The 15,871-nt window shown below is 46.4% G+C and overlaps 1 protein-coding gene across 10 annotated transcripts in view; it reads left to right on the forward strand.

Annotated features, from left to right (window-relative positions):
• Positions 1 to 15,871, forward strand: part of COL26A1 (collagen type XXVI alpha 1 chain) — a 180,310-nt gene that overhangs the window by 31,833 nt on the left and 132,606 nt on the right. For all 10 annotated transcript variants that reach the window (XR_007908087.1, XM_051809850.1, XM_051809845.1 and 7 more), the window contains one exon: positions 6,885 to 7,007. Coding sequence is in view for 8 of the 10 variants with exons in the window: in XM_051809845.1 (XP_051665805.1) it covers positions 6,885 to 7,007 (123 nt within the window). In the remaining 2 variants the exon portion in view is untranslated. The remainder of the gene's footprint in view (positions 1 to 6,884; positions 7,008 to 15,871) is intronic.

The raw sequence follows: 15,871 nt of genomic DNA on the forward strand, positions 1-15,871 counted from the left end.
TGGCTTTCATCTGAGCTTTCCAGTAACATGGGATGGGATTGTTTCCTCTCTAGCCAGGTCACAGCAGTAAGGAGTTATCTGCCCACAACCAACTGAATTAGCTGGTAAACTTGATCCTCATGTGTGATTGAAGCACGTTCAGGGAGGGGTGTATTTGTGGATAAGAAGTGAATAATGCAGTTTTACAGAACTGGATTGTTCAGGAGATACCCCAGAGAGCCTGGCAGCCTTTGAATCTGGATTTCTGGGCATGTAGAGGGCAACTTCTGTTCCTGGCCTCGGGGGAATATATAAATAACTAACCCTCCTAGCACCAGGCTCCAGCACACAGTGTATGGATTGCTGTTCTGGCAAAGCAAGTGGGATGCTGTACTATTTACACAGAGAAAAGGGCACAGTTTGCTTTCATTGAGTCAGAACAGCAACTTTTTCCCAGTGAAAGTCAGTGACCTTCTGATTTTATTGAAATTCCTCTCTAGGATTGCAGGGAAATTGATAGCTCCAGTGAAAAATGTCATGAGGAAACTTGGGGAAATCTATCTAGCTATCAAAACACTCCTACTGTTTTCTGTGCCCTAAATGTTGATCTCTGCTAAGTATAACACACAGTGTGTTATCCTTATGGAAACAAAAAGATAATTCAGTGCAGTTGTTTACACAGGACAAAGCTTTAGGGCAAGTCACAAGCATCAGAAATGCCAACCTTACTGAGAGACTTCTGGGGTATTTGTTGGGTCAGTTCATGCCCAAACATATGCAACAGGTGCTGATGAAACAATCCTGCATGTTAAGTGTTCCCCCACTCCCAGAAAGAATTCTCTTCCTCATGGCTTGGCCAGTTAAGTCTTGGTGGTTTGAGCTTTTGTGTTGGCACTGAGCTTTCACTGCGAGTACTAAACCCACACCAAATCTCTGCCTTTCTCAGCTCTACAACAGCATCAAAGGCTTTGTGCAGAGTCCAGCTGGTAGGATTGTGTTTGGAAGTGCAGCATTTCACGCTGGTGGGAGCCTGGTGTGCTCTAAGGCCACGGATATCGGGGAGTTGGAGCCACATCCTTCACCCCAGGGAGCACATCAGGTCCTGTGTGTGGGAGGTGGTGCCTGCTGTAGGTTTGTCCCTAACAGGGCACGGCAGCCAGTGGGTTTTGTGTGTGGAGCTGAGCTGCCATCCCATTGAAAGGAGTGATTAGGCAGGAATGTGGCCGCTTTCATTTTCGACTTGCACGCTCCTGATTAACCAGGCGACTTGCTGGGTCCTGATCACTTCAGCCCAGTGGTTTCTGACGCTGTTCAGTTCGTGATCCCTTCTCCAGTGAAATGAAGCCTCCTAAGAGCCAGTTGGCTTTTCTCTTGCAAACCACCTAGAATGTCCTCCAGGGACCCCGAGGAGACAGAGAAGCCTGGGTAGAGGGCAGCAGTTTGCACTAGGAAAAAAGCAGACATTGCTTTTGGGGGCAGCTCTGTGAGTGTGCTGTGGTGTGAGCACTTCTAAGGATTCACAGGGGGGGTGAATGGGTGGAGGGATCCCTTACACACCCTTGGAATATGTGGGCTTAGGGAACAGTCCTGGGCAAATCCAGATGGTGAAAAGAGGGGAAGAGGAAGCTTGCTGTCAGTGTCTTCCCATCTATGAAAGGACTGTGCTAAGCTAACTCAGTCATGCTATCCAGGAATTAAACTTTGATGTGTGAGTATATGACTCTTCTGGAACCTACAGTGTTTTAGCTTGAGTATCTGTTACCTTACACTTCTCCACCCTCTGCAGTCTCTTTTCCCTCTCACTGTTGGATGACAGGCTGTACAGACATCCAAAATCTCCAGGGGATGAACTCTGCATCCAAATAAACATCTGATGAGGGACATGGGAGGTTCACAAAGCCAGTGGGGTGCAGACAGGGCTTCCTCTCTGGCATCAGAATCAAATTGCAGCTCCAGCTCTCTGTGTAAGTCCAGCTTCCCCTTGAGATCCCTTGACCTGTGCCCTGGAAGGTGAGAATTTCTTGTCTTCTCCAGTGTCCAAGTGCCTGAAGGCATCACTGCTCATGCTGAGTCAGCAGAGAGCAGGCAACTCCCTCCCAGCATCTGCTGAGGGAGGGGTCTGTTTAAGCTCAGAATAGTTTTCAGAGTGTGTCCAAGTGGAAATAAACTACTGATTTTGTTGTTCCATTTAGCCTGAAAGGTCCACAGTAACATCCTGAACCTACCCAGTAAATACAGTTGGGCATCTGCTGGCATCAACACCCATATTCCCTCTGGAAAAACATGTCAGCTGTGAGCAAGACATGAGATCTTGGTGTGTAGCCCCAGAGTGAAACTGTTTAAATCAGTAGCTCGTGGGCCACGGTCTCTGTTGCCCGTGAAAGTCTTCCAAGAATTAAATAGGCTGTGAGAGGAGGGTGTCCCTTTGGAAAAGGCTGGGGGCAATGGCCCCAGTGAAACTTGTCTCTCTAAGCAAAGACCAATTCCCTGTGACATTGCAGGACATCACTCTAAATATGCTGGTGATGAGCACCCAGAGATCTGACAGACCCAGCCCTAAAGGAGCTGCTGTTTGGATTGTTTTGTTTGCTTGCTTGGAATATTCTCTTGGAATAAGCAGCAATGTATTCTCTGCCATCCTGGATGTGTGCCAGTAGAAGTCCTAAACCTTCCCTCCTAGCATCTGTATATAATATAAAGGGTCATTTATAATCTCCCTAAGCCGTGATGGGGCCTTTCGTCACGTTGTGTGAAGCCTTCTTGCCTTCTGGAGGCTGTTCTTGCTGACTTCTGGCTTGCAAAGAGAAATCTTGGGGTGGTTTTGTCTGTCTGTCTTCTTTCTGTTGTAATCACTGTGCTCTTACATCTCCAGTGAGTTCCAAGCTGTACATCCTAATGCATCCTTGATCAGCTGTGTTCCTGTCTGCCTCACCTGCTCATGTGCCACAGTAAAAGATGCCTAAAAGCTGCATTTGTAGGAAAATTATGTCATTTATGGAAAGCCAAGAGTGTGATGCTTTATCAATAGGAATGTACCTTTCACTCCTGGCTGTGGGTATCTTTAACCAACCTCTTCTTTCTGTTGGTAAAGAGAGAAGTTGGAGAAATCTGTGTTCATGTTGGATTAGCTGAGTATCTTTGGGGTCTGACTATTTTTTTTAAAATTTTTTTTTTTGTGCCCTTGTGATCCACTCCTTTAGAGAAGACTCATAGTGCTGAGGTGATGAGTGGTGTGCTGCTTTATCACTGTCACTGCACTCTGTGCTCCTGCTCAGGGAGGTGAAAGGTTGTCCCTAGATTGGAGTGAAAGGTCTGTTATCCTGCCCTGGGCTACCAGTCCTGTTCAGCCTGGCAAACCCAGGTGATGGCTTCAGGCAAGGAAAGCAGTGAATGGAGAGCTTCAGGGGAGCTTTTCACTTCCTCTAATGATTGATCCCTTTTATAACAGGTCCCTGAGCAGGTCATGTGGAGAAATGAACCTGGGAAAGTGTTGGGTTTCTCCCTACCCCAGTGTGCTCTGTCCTGTGGGCTGTAGAGTGGGAACAGCCTTAACCTCCAGCTGCTGCCCAAGACTGTCACTAAGTTGTAGCATGGTCTGTTCACCACATCTCACTTTGGTGAAAGGCTTTTCCCAGGCAGAAGTTACAACTTGACTGCCAAATTCCTTGGACCTGCTCTATCTGGTCCTTGGAATAAGCTGTTCAAAGGTGTGAGACCTACTCAGCAGTGGGTTTGGGCTTGTTTAGAAAGAAAATCTATGTGCCTTCCAGCCCCACCTGCTGAATGGAAACCCTGGCAAAACCAGCTTTGTACATGGTGCAAAACAATCAACCTTTCCTGCAGTTTTTGACATAGGCAACCTGCACAGTGCCACCTGTTCAGCTCCAGATCCACAAATGTAGTGCTAGACCCCCAAGCTGGTTGAAAATAATCCTTGAAGGAACAAGATGGCATTAAATCTGGGTTTATGCAAGGGAAAACTAAAGAGGGTAACAATTAGTTTCCAATTTCTCCTTGGCAGTTGCAGTTTTGAGCTGCCATTATATATTAAGCAGAGCAGATAAGCTGAGAGAATCCCTCTGGCAATTGTGGAGTCTACTTCCATCACCTGCCTTTCTCTTCTGGGGTGTGCTGGGCTGTTCATCTTTGTTCACCTCATTTCCCTTCAGGAATATGAAGCTCCATATCTTCAGCATCAGATATGGAGGGGTTTGTTCAGAGTACAGTTGAATTTTTTTATTTATTTTTTTTTTAATCTCATACAGAAGTGCTTTGTTTGTACCCAAGAAGGTGGGACAAGTTGTCTCAGAAGCCTCCCAAAATCAGTATTAGAGTGAAATAATCAGTGTAGGATAATCCAGCTCTGCACCATGGAAACAGTACTAGTTCCCAGATAACTCTGGGAAAAGGCCAGAGGGACAGACATATAAGCTACATAACAGTTAAAGCATTGCATGTGTAAATAAATATCTATTTGGATTTCATTGAGAATCCAGAAAAATGATCTTAACGTGAGGAGAGGCACTCAAGCCCTTGATAATTGTACTCTGTTTTAAAACGTTGAGTAACTCCACTGTAAATTTGTTAGTATTTATCCCCCTTCATGCTCTGTTACATGTTGCTAGAGTGGATATTCCTGCTTCCTTCCTCTCCTGTGGTGGGGACAATTTCTTTCCTCTTCACATCTTAAAGAGAAGTTTTGGTTTCCATAATTTCAGGACAGATATTTCTGGCATTATCCTGGCAGGGTCTGTGCATGTGCAGGTGGTTTTACCTGACATGAAGTGCTTTTGCCCTGAGGCTTGTGCACAAGTGCTGTCCCTGTGATTGCTGTGAGCAGTGGGCTCAAGGTAGATCAGCCAGAGCTCCTCATGTTCTCACCCTTTCTCCTGGCTGCTTTTCCTTCCACACTCAACTGGCCATTCCCATGGCATGAGGAGATATTTTCCAACACTACCCATCTGGATAAACCCCATGACTAAGGCTTGGAGAGGTGACATGGCTGATTGCATCACGTGTGCAAGTGAAATGAAAGAGAAAAACTTTACTTTGAATGATCACATTTCCAGTCTTTAGCTCCTGACTTTGTTTCTTCTGGTTTTGTTCCCTAAACTACGTGTGGAGGTTGTGTTGAGCCTGTTAAGGTGACCTGAAGCTTCATTAACCTCCTCTTTTTCCCTGTTTTGCTCTCTGGTTCTATGCTGTGGATGTCAGCAGAGACATTTGGGTACCAGGGTGCCTGATCCCTGTATATCCATCACAGATCCTCCATAAATCTGAGAGAGCTGGTTCTGTAAGACCTCCCCACCCGTTTGGGGTCACCTGTGACGTGCCTTTAATCCATGCTTCTCAACAAGGAATCCCAAAAGGGTTAGTGGTGAGCAGGGGAAGCTGCAGAGCTCTGCCCTGTCACTGCTGCAGGGCTGGTGGCACTGGGCACACAGTCCCCTCTCCCTGGGTGCCCTGGGTGCCCATCCAGCTGTAGCTGAAGGGTCACTGAGCAGCTCACTGGCCCCATTGTGGTCTGTGGTGTTGGCTCAGCCTCTGGCATGTGTGCCTCCTATTCATGGAAATGGGAGCTATCCAGAGAGCAGAGGCTCCTGCAGAGATGGGAGGGGAATCCAAAACGGGGAGAAAAAGCAATAAATGCTGTAAATGGCAAATACTGGGGAAATTAAACTACCATGGGGAAGGTGGTTTAGGGAAGGAGAGGGGGATGTACAGGTGCATTTCCACTGTGCAAGCAATTTGATTTTTGGTGTGCAAGGCTGGGGAGTCACTGTGATACTTGGAGAAGGGATCAGATGTACTGGGAGCTCTTGCTTTAAGAAGGGTGAGGAGCCAGGACTCCTCTGATTCAGCATGGAATGCTTACACAAGCACTCTGTGTGTTTTGGAGCACAGGCTGGTATCTCCACTTCCCATTAATGACCCCAGTTCTGATTCCCAAGCAGTAGGAAAGTGCATCTCAAACCTGTTATAACTGTGCTGAGGAACCAAAGCATCACAAAACATCCCATACCAAAGCATTCCCAAAAAAACGTGAACCAGTATTTGACAAGCACGAAAGTAAAAATGAAAGTATCCTTCTTCCCCCCCAAGCATGTCAATGGAACCTAAAAGCATTTTGTGGTGTTTTTTTTTACTGTGTTTTTTTTGTGGGTTTTGGTTTTTTGTTTGGGGTTTTTTGGGGGGTTTTTTGGGGGGGTTTTTTTCAGAGAAAGTCCCTGAGGGGTCTGTAGATCCTATTTCCTCAGCCTGATACTGCAGCTCCTTCTGTCTCACACACCTTGCAGCAAGGAGGTCTGTCTCTCTCTTGTTTTCTTATGAGACAGCCTAAGACACTCATCCCTCCCTCCCCTGCACTTTTCCTTGCCCTCTTTCAGACTGTAACCTCACCAGGACAGCAGCAGGACTTGTCCAGCACCCAACTTGGCTGAGCCCTGCTGACAATAAGCTCCTCCACACCAGAAACCAGAATTTTCTAACTGCTGTTGTTCAGAATGGTGGGAGGCTGGAGAGTGATCCCATAACGAGCAGGATGAAATTAAGATCAGTACAATGGGAACTGACTATCAGGAGATTTGGAAGACTTTTTTTTTCTTCCCCTCAAGTCCTATTGTTTCTGATAAGTGGCAGAACCAAATTATGCACTATAAAACCCTGGCCTCTGAGGAGCAAGCAAGAGGCGTTAGTGGATCTCTTGTGGCTCAGGTTGGCAGAAGCTGGGAATCTTTCTGCAGCTATTGGGAGGGGAGGGTGGGGTGAGGAATGAAGACTGCAAGTTAGCCTGGCTGTGGCTGGTGGAAGAAAGAACCTCACCCCCAGATACTTGCTCTGGTTTTGCTGTACCTTGGTCCAGCTCATTGTGTTCCTGGGGCTAACGGTGTCCTTTCTCTCTGCAGGCACTGGTGTCACTACACAGTGACAAGGACAGTCTCCTGCCAGGTGCAGAACGGCTCAGAAACCGTGATCCAGAGGGTTTATCAGAGCTGCCGGTGGCCAGGACCTTGTGCCAACTTAGTGAGGTAAAAATCTTCCTGTCTCACAGCCCAAATCTTGCTGCCCTTCCCGTTCAGTTGGGTGGCTGGTAAGTACTGCAGGGAGGGCTGACATCAGGTGTGAGAACCTGCTTTGTGGGGCTGTAATAAAGGGGTGCCACTGGTGTTAACTGCAGAGTAACCACATGTGGAGGTAAGTGTGTCTGTGTTTAGAGAGCTCCTAAAATCAGCAGCAATGCTACAAAGTATAGTTTAGAAATGAGACATTATTTATTCTGTGCAAGGTAGAGGTTTCCACAAATCAAGTACACCAAGGGGTAAAACGTTACACCTTTTATACAGTAAAACTTACATGAACCCCCCATCTAATACATATTCTCCATCTGCCTAAGGCATATTTATTTATTTGGTTGATGTAATCTCACACAATGCTTGAAACACAAAGTTCTTTTCATTAAGCAACTTCTATTGTAGAGGCTATCTGACAACATCAGTTATGTTTACAAAAGGAGACAAAATTCAGCCTGGGGACAGATTATTCGACTTGAAGGCATCAGGATTAGGACAAGCTCTGTGAAAGAGCTCATTTTAGGCTGAAATGCCAGTTTGTACTTCACACAGGAGGCTGCTGCCAGTCAGACCTGAAAGTAAATAAATGTTCAGTGTGACTGAACAGGGTTAGCAGAGTTGCTGTATCAATTGTTCCATGTGACCTGTTGGCATCAAGTCCTCATACTCAGGTTTTTAGGGGTAATATTGATCACACACACTGGAAACCTGGGATCAAATTCCTTGTAGCTGATGATGGACGAAGGTAACGTGCCCTGTGTTTTCAGAGTGGAATTTCCTTAGGTTTCCTGCATCTCAGTATCCTTTAGAGATGTGTTAAAACACAATGTCCCTCTCCTCAGATGAGAAACAAAGCTTAAAAACAGCAACTTGTCAAAAACTTGCCCTGAGCCTGCTTTGACTCTCAGTCATCTACAGTCTTGGAACCCACCTACGTTTAAGAAGGAAAAAAAAAACAAACTAGTGTGAAATAGCTGTCCTCAGCTACCACCTTTCAGTAAAGTGTCTTTGCACTGTTGAGCTTTGCCTTCTCTGAAAGGCATTCTCAGAGCAGGACAGTGTCACCCACCCACCTGGGAATCGGGGCAAAAAAAGCCACTGTGCTCTAAATCTGCACCTAACCTCTAAAACTCATTCCCATGTAGACAAACCATACCTTAGCTCTCAAAGCTCAGTCATTTTATTGGTATTGTTACCAATTCACCCACAGGGGACTGTTTGAGGTCCTCCTGTAGTTGATAACCTGACTGTGATTGAACTGCAGGCTGAGATCGACCTTCCCAATCTGTTCTTGGGACACTTCATCTGGAATTGACATTTTGCACGTGGCTGTTACCACAGTTGGGTCTCCAGTTTCCACTTGGCCAGTGGTCAGTCTCAGTTTTTTCACTTGGAATATATCTGCTTTGGTGTCTCTTTGGTCTTTATGCAAGGTTGTGGTTGAAACACTTAATATTTTAAATTGTCATGGCCAAACTTCTGTTGGAGCTTTTTAATTTCACAGACATTTTACTCACATAATTGTCACTAGAAACTTGTGAGCTTTCACCTTGTCTCCTAAACTTGCCAAAAGTCTTGCTTATTTTTCCTTGTTAACATAACTGTAGTTTCCTAAGTACCAAATAATTGATCATGTTCCCAGTAAAAATTCTTTCTGTGGGCTCCTGCAGTTACTCCTATACATTGATTCTTGCATTAACCCTGAGACTTTAGGAGCAGTGTGTGCTGTTGGGATGTTGTTGTTCATGGAACACTTTCAGTTTCAAATATAGTTTGGTTTGTTTGCCTGTTGAGTCCAATTGTTTGGAGACAATACAGAACAGCAGCAGACAATCTCAATTTTTCTTTCTATGTGAAAATATCACGGAAAGAAGCTGGGGACTATTGATATTTAAGATCTCAGCTGGTGGTGAAAGCTCAGCTAGCAGGAGCTGCATTTCTGGAAGATGATCACCATGAAGAAACCCACCAGGAGAGACGGGGGGACACCAACACTCTGCTGCCTTTGAGCTGGGAGGAAATGCAAGTGAAGAGAATGGAACCCTCCCAAGGAAATGATTATAATGTCTGTCTTCTAATCACACACCATGGACAGTCTTACTTAAAGTAGGGAAAGACCCTGGACCTCTTTCCCAAGGACCTCCAGAAAGTGCTGACAATGCTGGAACCCACTCAGCTCCCACAAGAGGTAAAGCAGGTTCCTGATAATTTCCCCTACTGCCACTGTCCAAAAGGGAGAGCCCCAAAACCAAGTGACAACGAATCTGAAGCCACTGAGTTCCTGAGAGTCAAGTGGGCTGCTGGTCAAGTTATCTCCATCCCAGGCATCTTTTACAGGTCGTTGGTTTTGACAGTGCATCTGATTTTGTGACAACAAACTGAAAACCAGCTGCTGAAAATTACAGATCTTGGACATGTAACTGCTGTGGGCAACATTTGGTAACCCTGGTTGTGTGGTTGAGGTCTTATTTCCTGAGCCTACACAGCAGCCTATCACTCTTATGTTGCCAGCCCACAGGGAAGCATGGACTGGCTTTCAGAGGCAGGCTGAAGTTAAAACTACTTTTATTTTAAAATACTTCTCCCCTCCTCTTTCACCAAAATTAATAGTGTCTTTAGGAAACACCAATCTCTCTCTTGTTTTCAGATGAAAACTCCCAAGGATACAAATAAGACAGTCAGTTCCCAAAGTCCCAAGGCAGTGTAGTGCCTCTTTTATTCAGCACCTCACTTGCTAGTGCATTTCCTTGCAAATTGTACTTGTTTTCTCTTTTCTGTTAAGAAACTGGCTTTGAAGGGGCTTGTAAGCTTTTATGAGCCACAATGCTGCACAATTTCCTTTGACAGGTCTCTGAAAATCCCTGCAGAAGATGAGCAGAAAACCCAACTTGGGTACCCTACTTGTTTCTGTTTCCTCCTTACCTTCTCTGTACCAGCTCTTTTTTGGGGTTTTCTGGAAGTCTGGCTTCAGGCAAGGTCAGACTTACTCCAGGTCTTGTAGTGGCAAGAAATGTTCAGGTTCTCTATGTCCTCGTGGTTGTTTAAGTGATATAAATATATCAGTGGGGTTTTTTTGCTAAAAAGATAAACTTAAAGATCTTCTGGCCTTCTCCTGTTCTTCTCCAGTGAGATTTGTGGTGCCTGAGCTTGAATTGAAGGGGAGGGCACAGTGTATGACTGAAAGCAATGCAAAATGTCAGCAATGCACTGGCATTATTTTGGCTTTATAGCATTTCTCCCAGCTGTGATTCGAAACAAGCTGTTTTCATCTCCTTGTTTACAGGGAGTCAACCATATCTGGGAGAGCTTTCACTCTGCCAGAACCCGTTATCAGGCTGCTCACTAGCAAAAGGGACATCAGCCAAAAAAAGGCATCTCTCAGCCTCGTGGTGACAGCTGAGAGGGGCTCTGTGTCAGAGAGACTCTGCTTACAAGCAGACATTGGTGTAGCCAGACACGAATTTAATCTGCTTCCTGTCTCCCGTTCACTCGTGTTGTGTTTCCTTCCCTTATTGCACAAACTGCAGCTCAGGGTCAGGCCTTTGACAGAGGAGGATCTGTGAGATCCCAGCTTAGCAGCTTGGGTTGTGTGATGTCCTTGCTGCCCAGTCATTTGCTCTTGGGAATCTGGCAGGGGAACTTCTTGAGCAGGAGTGTCGTCATCTTGACCGGGATGGGATGAGCCGCTCTGTTCTTGCCCTCCACCCCAGACTCTTTATTTAGCTTGGGTGCTGAGTTGCTCTGGAGCAGCCTTGGCTGGAGGCTCTCCCTCAGCAGATCTATTCTTGAACTCTCTCTGTCTGTGTGGTGAAGGCTTCAGCTCCTGCACACCAAAGGCTGTGCCTTTGCTTTGTCACGCCACAGAGTGCACGGGCAGCTCTCCAGCAGTCTGGCTGAAACTGCTGCTGTGCTTAAAACTCCCATGCCATTTGTCTGTCTGAAGGAAGGGATAAAGTCTCTAGCTTGGTGTTTCAATGGCAACTTAATCTCTGGCTCTCTGCTGCCTGGATGGTTGCCTCCAACTTCCAGCAAACCCAGAGACATCCCCATTATAACCCTTCTCCTGAGCAATGGTTTTGCTGCAGCAGCTGCAGGTTGAGGTGCAATCCTGTCCTGCTTGGGACACTGCCCTCCTTGAGGCTCACTGAGAAGGGTGGTCTCCAAGACCTGGCAAAGAGACCTGCACTCAGTTGCTGGAGCTTTTGTGACTTCCTGTGCCTTTGGTCCAGCAATGCCACCTCACCTGTAAGATCAGAACAGTGCTGCTTTTGTCTTACTGTGTTTTATGACTCTGAGAATAGGACAGCCTCTTGTGATACCCTAGTTGGCCAAAATCAGCCTACTTTTGATTGGGGTATTTGTGTTGTGGTCACTAAGACAGTGTCTCAGGAGGTGAATGAATGGGATGAACAGCATTGGCAGATCACGTGCTGCTACAGCCTTCAGAAGACAAACACTCCCTACTTCATACTGGTTTTGCTACAGAAATCCCCATCTCATCTCTGGAAACATGCTGGGAGGATGTTCTGACTCCTCTCTTGCTTGTCCCATCCTAGAAAAAGAATGTTCCCAGCAAGGCTGTGTGAGTTTTTATCCTGTTGTGCTTTGCTGGGCTCAGTGGTCACACACCTGTCTCACTCTGGCCTTTGAGCCTCCTGTCTCTGCAGCACTTTCTGCCTTCAGAGAATCTGAAGATTCTCCTGGAAACCCACAGCTGGCTTGTACAGGGGTGGGATTTCCTGGTCTCTCCACTTTAGTAAGAGCCATTAAAACTCCAAACATTAAGTTACTCATCTGTTAGTTTTAAACATCACTCAAAGGTGGGAGAGATGGAAGGAAGATCATTCTTGCAACACAGCAAACCTGGGCTGTGATGCCCTTTCCAGCTGCCAGTCACTGCATGTTTTGTCCTTTCAATATTTGTAGCTGGTTTGGCTTATCACAAAGGCTCTGTGCTTTTGATGACATTTTTAATGTGAGAAGGCTACACATCTTGCATGGATCACTCTTGTTTTTTGCTTCTGAACGCTGGGTTTTCTTTTATTTATTTCTTTATTTTTGTTCTTTTCATTTAAACTGAACACATTACTGCTCCTGGAGGGATTTTTACAAGCCAGCTTGTAGAATAACAAAGAAGGAATTCTGCAGGCTCATCCATTTTGGTCTTGTCTGCTTTTGAAAACTCCATTGCTACAGGGTCAGTAGGAGAAGTTGGGGATCTGTCACCCAGGAGATTGGCCTGTAGCTGATGTTCCTCCTCAGTTTCAGAGCTAGTAATGCCACAGGGAAATCCTTCTCTCTTTCTTGCTTTCCAGTCAATTGAATAATAAATCCCAGAGCTTATTCCAGTGCATTAGGATTGCTATTTGAAGCCCTGTTACACATAAACTCTTTTATGTGTTTAATTCCCTTACGACTCTACATTTTGGAGAGAAATATGCTTGGAAAAAGCTGTCTGCTCTCCCATGCACACATGGGATATAAATGTAGGATCAACAGTCCTCCTGCAAACGGGGAGGAGGCTCTGGGAGTGTAGGATTAGAGCTGCAGCACAAAGGGGCATTCTGAGCTCTGGAACAATGTGGCTGGCTGTGTGTGCTGCCTGGGCACAGGTGGAGGGCCACCTGCTCTGGGGATTGTGCTCAGGCTGCTGACTGAGGGCTTTTGATCTCGCTCAGACATTCTGTCTGAACACTCTTCCTCCTCGCTGGTGGAAGTGCAGTGCTGCTCTGCAACAGCACTGAGATCTGATTGTTAATAGAGGCAGGAGCTGATGAGAACTCTAGTGGCATAGAAACATCTGTGTCCTCAGTCTTTTTCTTCTTAAGACTGAAAGACTGTAAATTATTGCTGTTTACAGTGGGGCATGGGAGCTGTATAAGTTTTGTTTCCTGGGTTTTAGTCTCTGGCTAAGTTGTGCAAACCAGACATGTCCAGAGCTAAACAGAGTCCTCTTCCTCCCTTTTGGCAAAGGCAGGAGACACGTACAATGACCTCCAGTGCTCCTGCAGCTGCAGGGTTTTTTATCCAGTGTCTACAGGAGCATATTTGAAACTGCTCTGGTTACATTTTTCTCTGGGGAGCTACTGCCTTTGTGCTGGGGAAGCTGGAAGAGCTGGGGCTGCAGGAAAAAAGAGCACAGGTCTGATTCACAGCGATGGTCTCTGCCATGCCTGTGAGCTGCAAAGGTGCTCCTTGTCCCTGCATCAGCTGTGACACTGCTTTGAGGTGAAGTTGTCTTATCTGTGTTCACAGAGGAGCTCCCTGGTGTAATCAGTGTCTGGTAGGCTTTGAGAGGATAGTCATGATGGTCTGTCTGTCTGGAGTGAGGGTGGTGCTGTTGGGAACCAAATATATTCCTGATAACTTCTCTGAGCTCTTAACAACCTCCCTTCTTTCCAAGTCCTTCAGGATATGGTTACTTCACCTGACTTATCTGAAATGTGATTTCAGAGCACCCTGCTTTTCTATGGGAGGTTTTAGGGGTTTGGCATGTCTATATATCAGGGCATGGGTAGAAAGTTAGAGGCACTACCACAAGCTTTGTTCTGAACTTCTTATAATGCAGAGGTATCACTCGTTATAATGAAGGTCCACTGTCCCTGAAAGACAGTATGCCAATTATATGTACAGGGTTGGAACCACTGGGTTGGTAAGTGACTTCATTGCCATGAGAGTAGTGGGCAAAAGAAAGCCTTGGATTCCTTGGTTTCCAAGGAATTTGCCAAGATAATTCCCTATCCAAGATTCTTTGCCAGTCAAATAAGCAAGTTCATTCCTCTTGTTATCCTGAAACCCACCAGTAAGTGATGGTGAAACTTTCAATCTGGGACTTGAATAAAAGCGAATTAAAAGCCTCTGGAGGTCGCTGAGGTCTCCTGGGGCACAAACGGCAGTGACAAAACCTTCTCTTGCGGTGTGGAAACGAGTTTCACGCCTTCCCTCTCCTGGGGTCCTCAGGCATAAACAGCTTTGTTTGTGAGTGTCAAAGGGCAGGGCAGATCCAGGCTGGGGGAAGGCATTTCCTGTGTGTGACAGCCTGTCCTGCCTGGGTCATGGCAGAGATCACGCCTGGCTCTTTGACCTGGTTTCTGAGGCTTTGATCCAAGAATGTGACACTCTTCCCCTTTCCTGTGTCAGGTCTGGCTGTTGTGTTCAGTGACACTTCCTTGAGAGAGGGGGGAACACATCCTTGTGTGCTGAGGCGTGAGACTTGTTGGCTGCCATCCTTCTGTGTGTCCTGACCTCTCCAGTACTTCCAGCTTCATACCCCCAGATCAGTTCATCAGTCCTCTCTCCCCAAATTACCATTTCCTGAGCAGTCACTTAAAGACCACAAGCAAGAGACATTGCTTCCCAAATGATGATTGCATGTGGACAAGCTTGTCTGACAGGGATCAGGCAGTCTCCAAGGACAGGCAGGTCTAGTTTGTGGTCTAGTAACAGCAGCAGCTGCTGATTGAGCTTTCTGGGTTCTTCCCTGGGAGTTGCCCCACTCCCTGGGACCCTGTTATGAAGCCTCAGCAAACATTTTGGGAAATGACATGTGTCTCTTGCAGCAGAGTGGCAGGTCCTGGTGGTTTGCTTCTCTGTGAGGGGCTTGGAAGTCTTCTGCTGAAGGGGACTGTGTGTGCTGAGCATATCCTGTGCTCTGGGAAGCAAAGCAGTGCAGGTTGTGGCTCATCTTAAACTCATCTCCTACTGTGGTTTGGCAGATTTCTATGCCAGTGTTTGTGGCTTGGGTGACATCCAAGGGAAAGGCTTCCCTATTCTGCTACCAATCCTTTTTTCTGCCTGTTGTGTTTTCCACATGTTTTTTTCATTCTAAGGCTTCTGATCTTTAACAGGTATCTTCCTTCCCCGTCCTTTTTCCATGTGGTTTTTTTCCCTCTCCTTCAAGTGTCAGACAGTGGTGATGCTTTGCTAATGGCACTCTCTTTGTTGCTCCCCTCCTGGAATAGCTGTCAGAAATCTGCATGTTGTGATGACACAGGCAACAACAGACCTTGGTGCCATGTCAAAAACTGAGGGAAAAATGATGCTATGAAGAACAGAGCAACTTCAGAACAAATTGGAGCTTGCAAGCTGGGACCACTTCACATGTGTGACTGCAGGATGCTGAACAGAGCTGCAAACATCAGAACTCTTCCAGGAAATTCAGGGTGGGTGGTAGACTGTGACAGCTGAGCTCCACGTTTGTCATGCCCTGAGAAGTCCTTGCTCATTTGAGGATTAAACTATAGCTACTTCCCCGACACAGAACTGCTGCCAAGATTCCAGTCTGGCTCGAGCCACTCTCCACACTTCATAATGAAGTTTGAGAGAGCTTTAACATCTTGGTGTTGGCAGAAACATGGTTTTAAAATCACGGTGTGGTTGGAGACTAGCTGGCTCTGGACACTGGTAACAAGGCTGGAGACTTTCATCTCAAGGTCAGATCCAGCTGTGGTGTTAGTGACAAAGCCATGAACTCCTGACTGATGGTTCGGGGCTTACATGTGGAAAGATGTCTCGAGTCCAACGCCAGGACTTGGAGTCAGGAGGCTTGGGTTCAGTTCCTGAGCTCTGCCAGAGCTATTCTGAGAGACCCTCAGCAAGACACTCAAAGTCTTTGTGCCTTAGGTCTCTCTGTTAGAAAGCACTGAAGGTCTACCTATGTCAGTGTGCTGCCAAGTCCTCAAACTCGCTCCTGGCTGTGAACTCCTGAATGCCATTGGATGCAGAAGTGCAAAGAACTAGGTGGGACGGGCTGGCTCTGTCCAGCCCCTATTAGACAAGTGCCTGGATCCCAGTTATTAGCAGTATTAGCAGTAACTGGTGAG

The sequence above is a fragment of the Manacus candei genome, unplaced genomic scaffold (assembly GCF_025592945.1).
Source record: "Manacus candei isolate 608988 ecotype Guabito, Panama unplaced genomic scaffold, ASM2559294v1 h1tg000076l, whole genome shotgun sequence".
NCBI lineage: Eukaryota > Metazoa > Chordata > Aves > Passeriformes > Pipridae > Manacus > Manacus candei.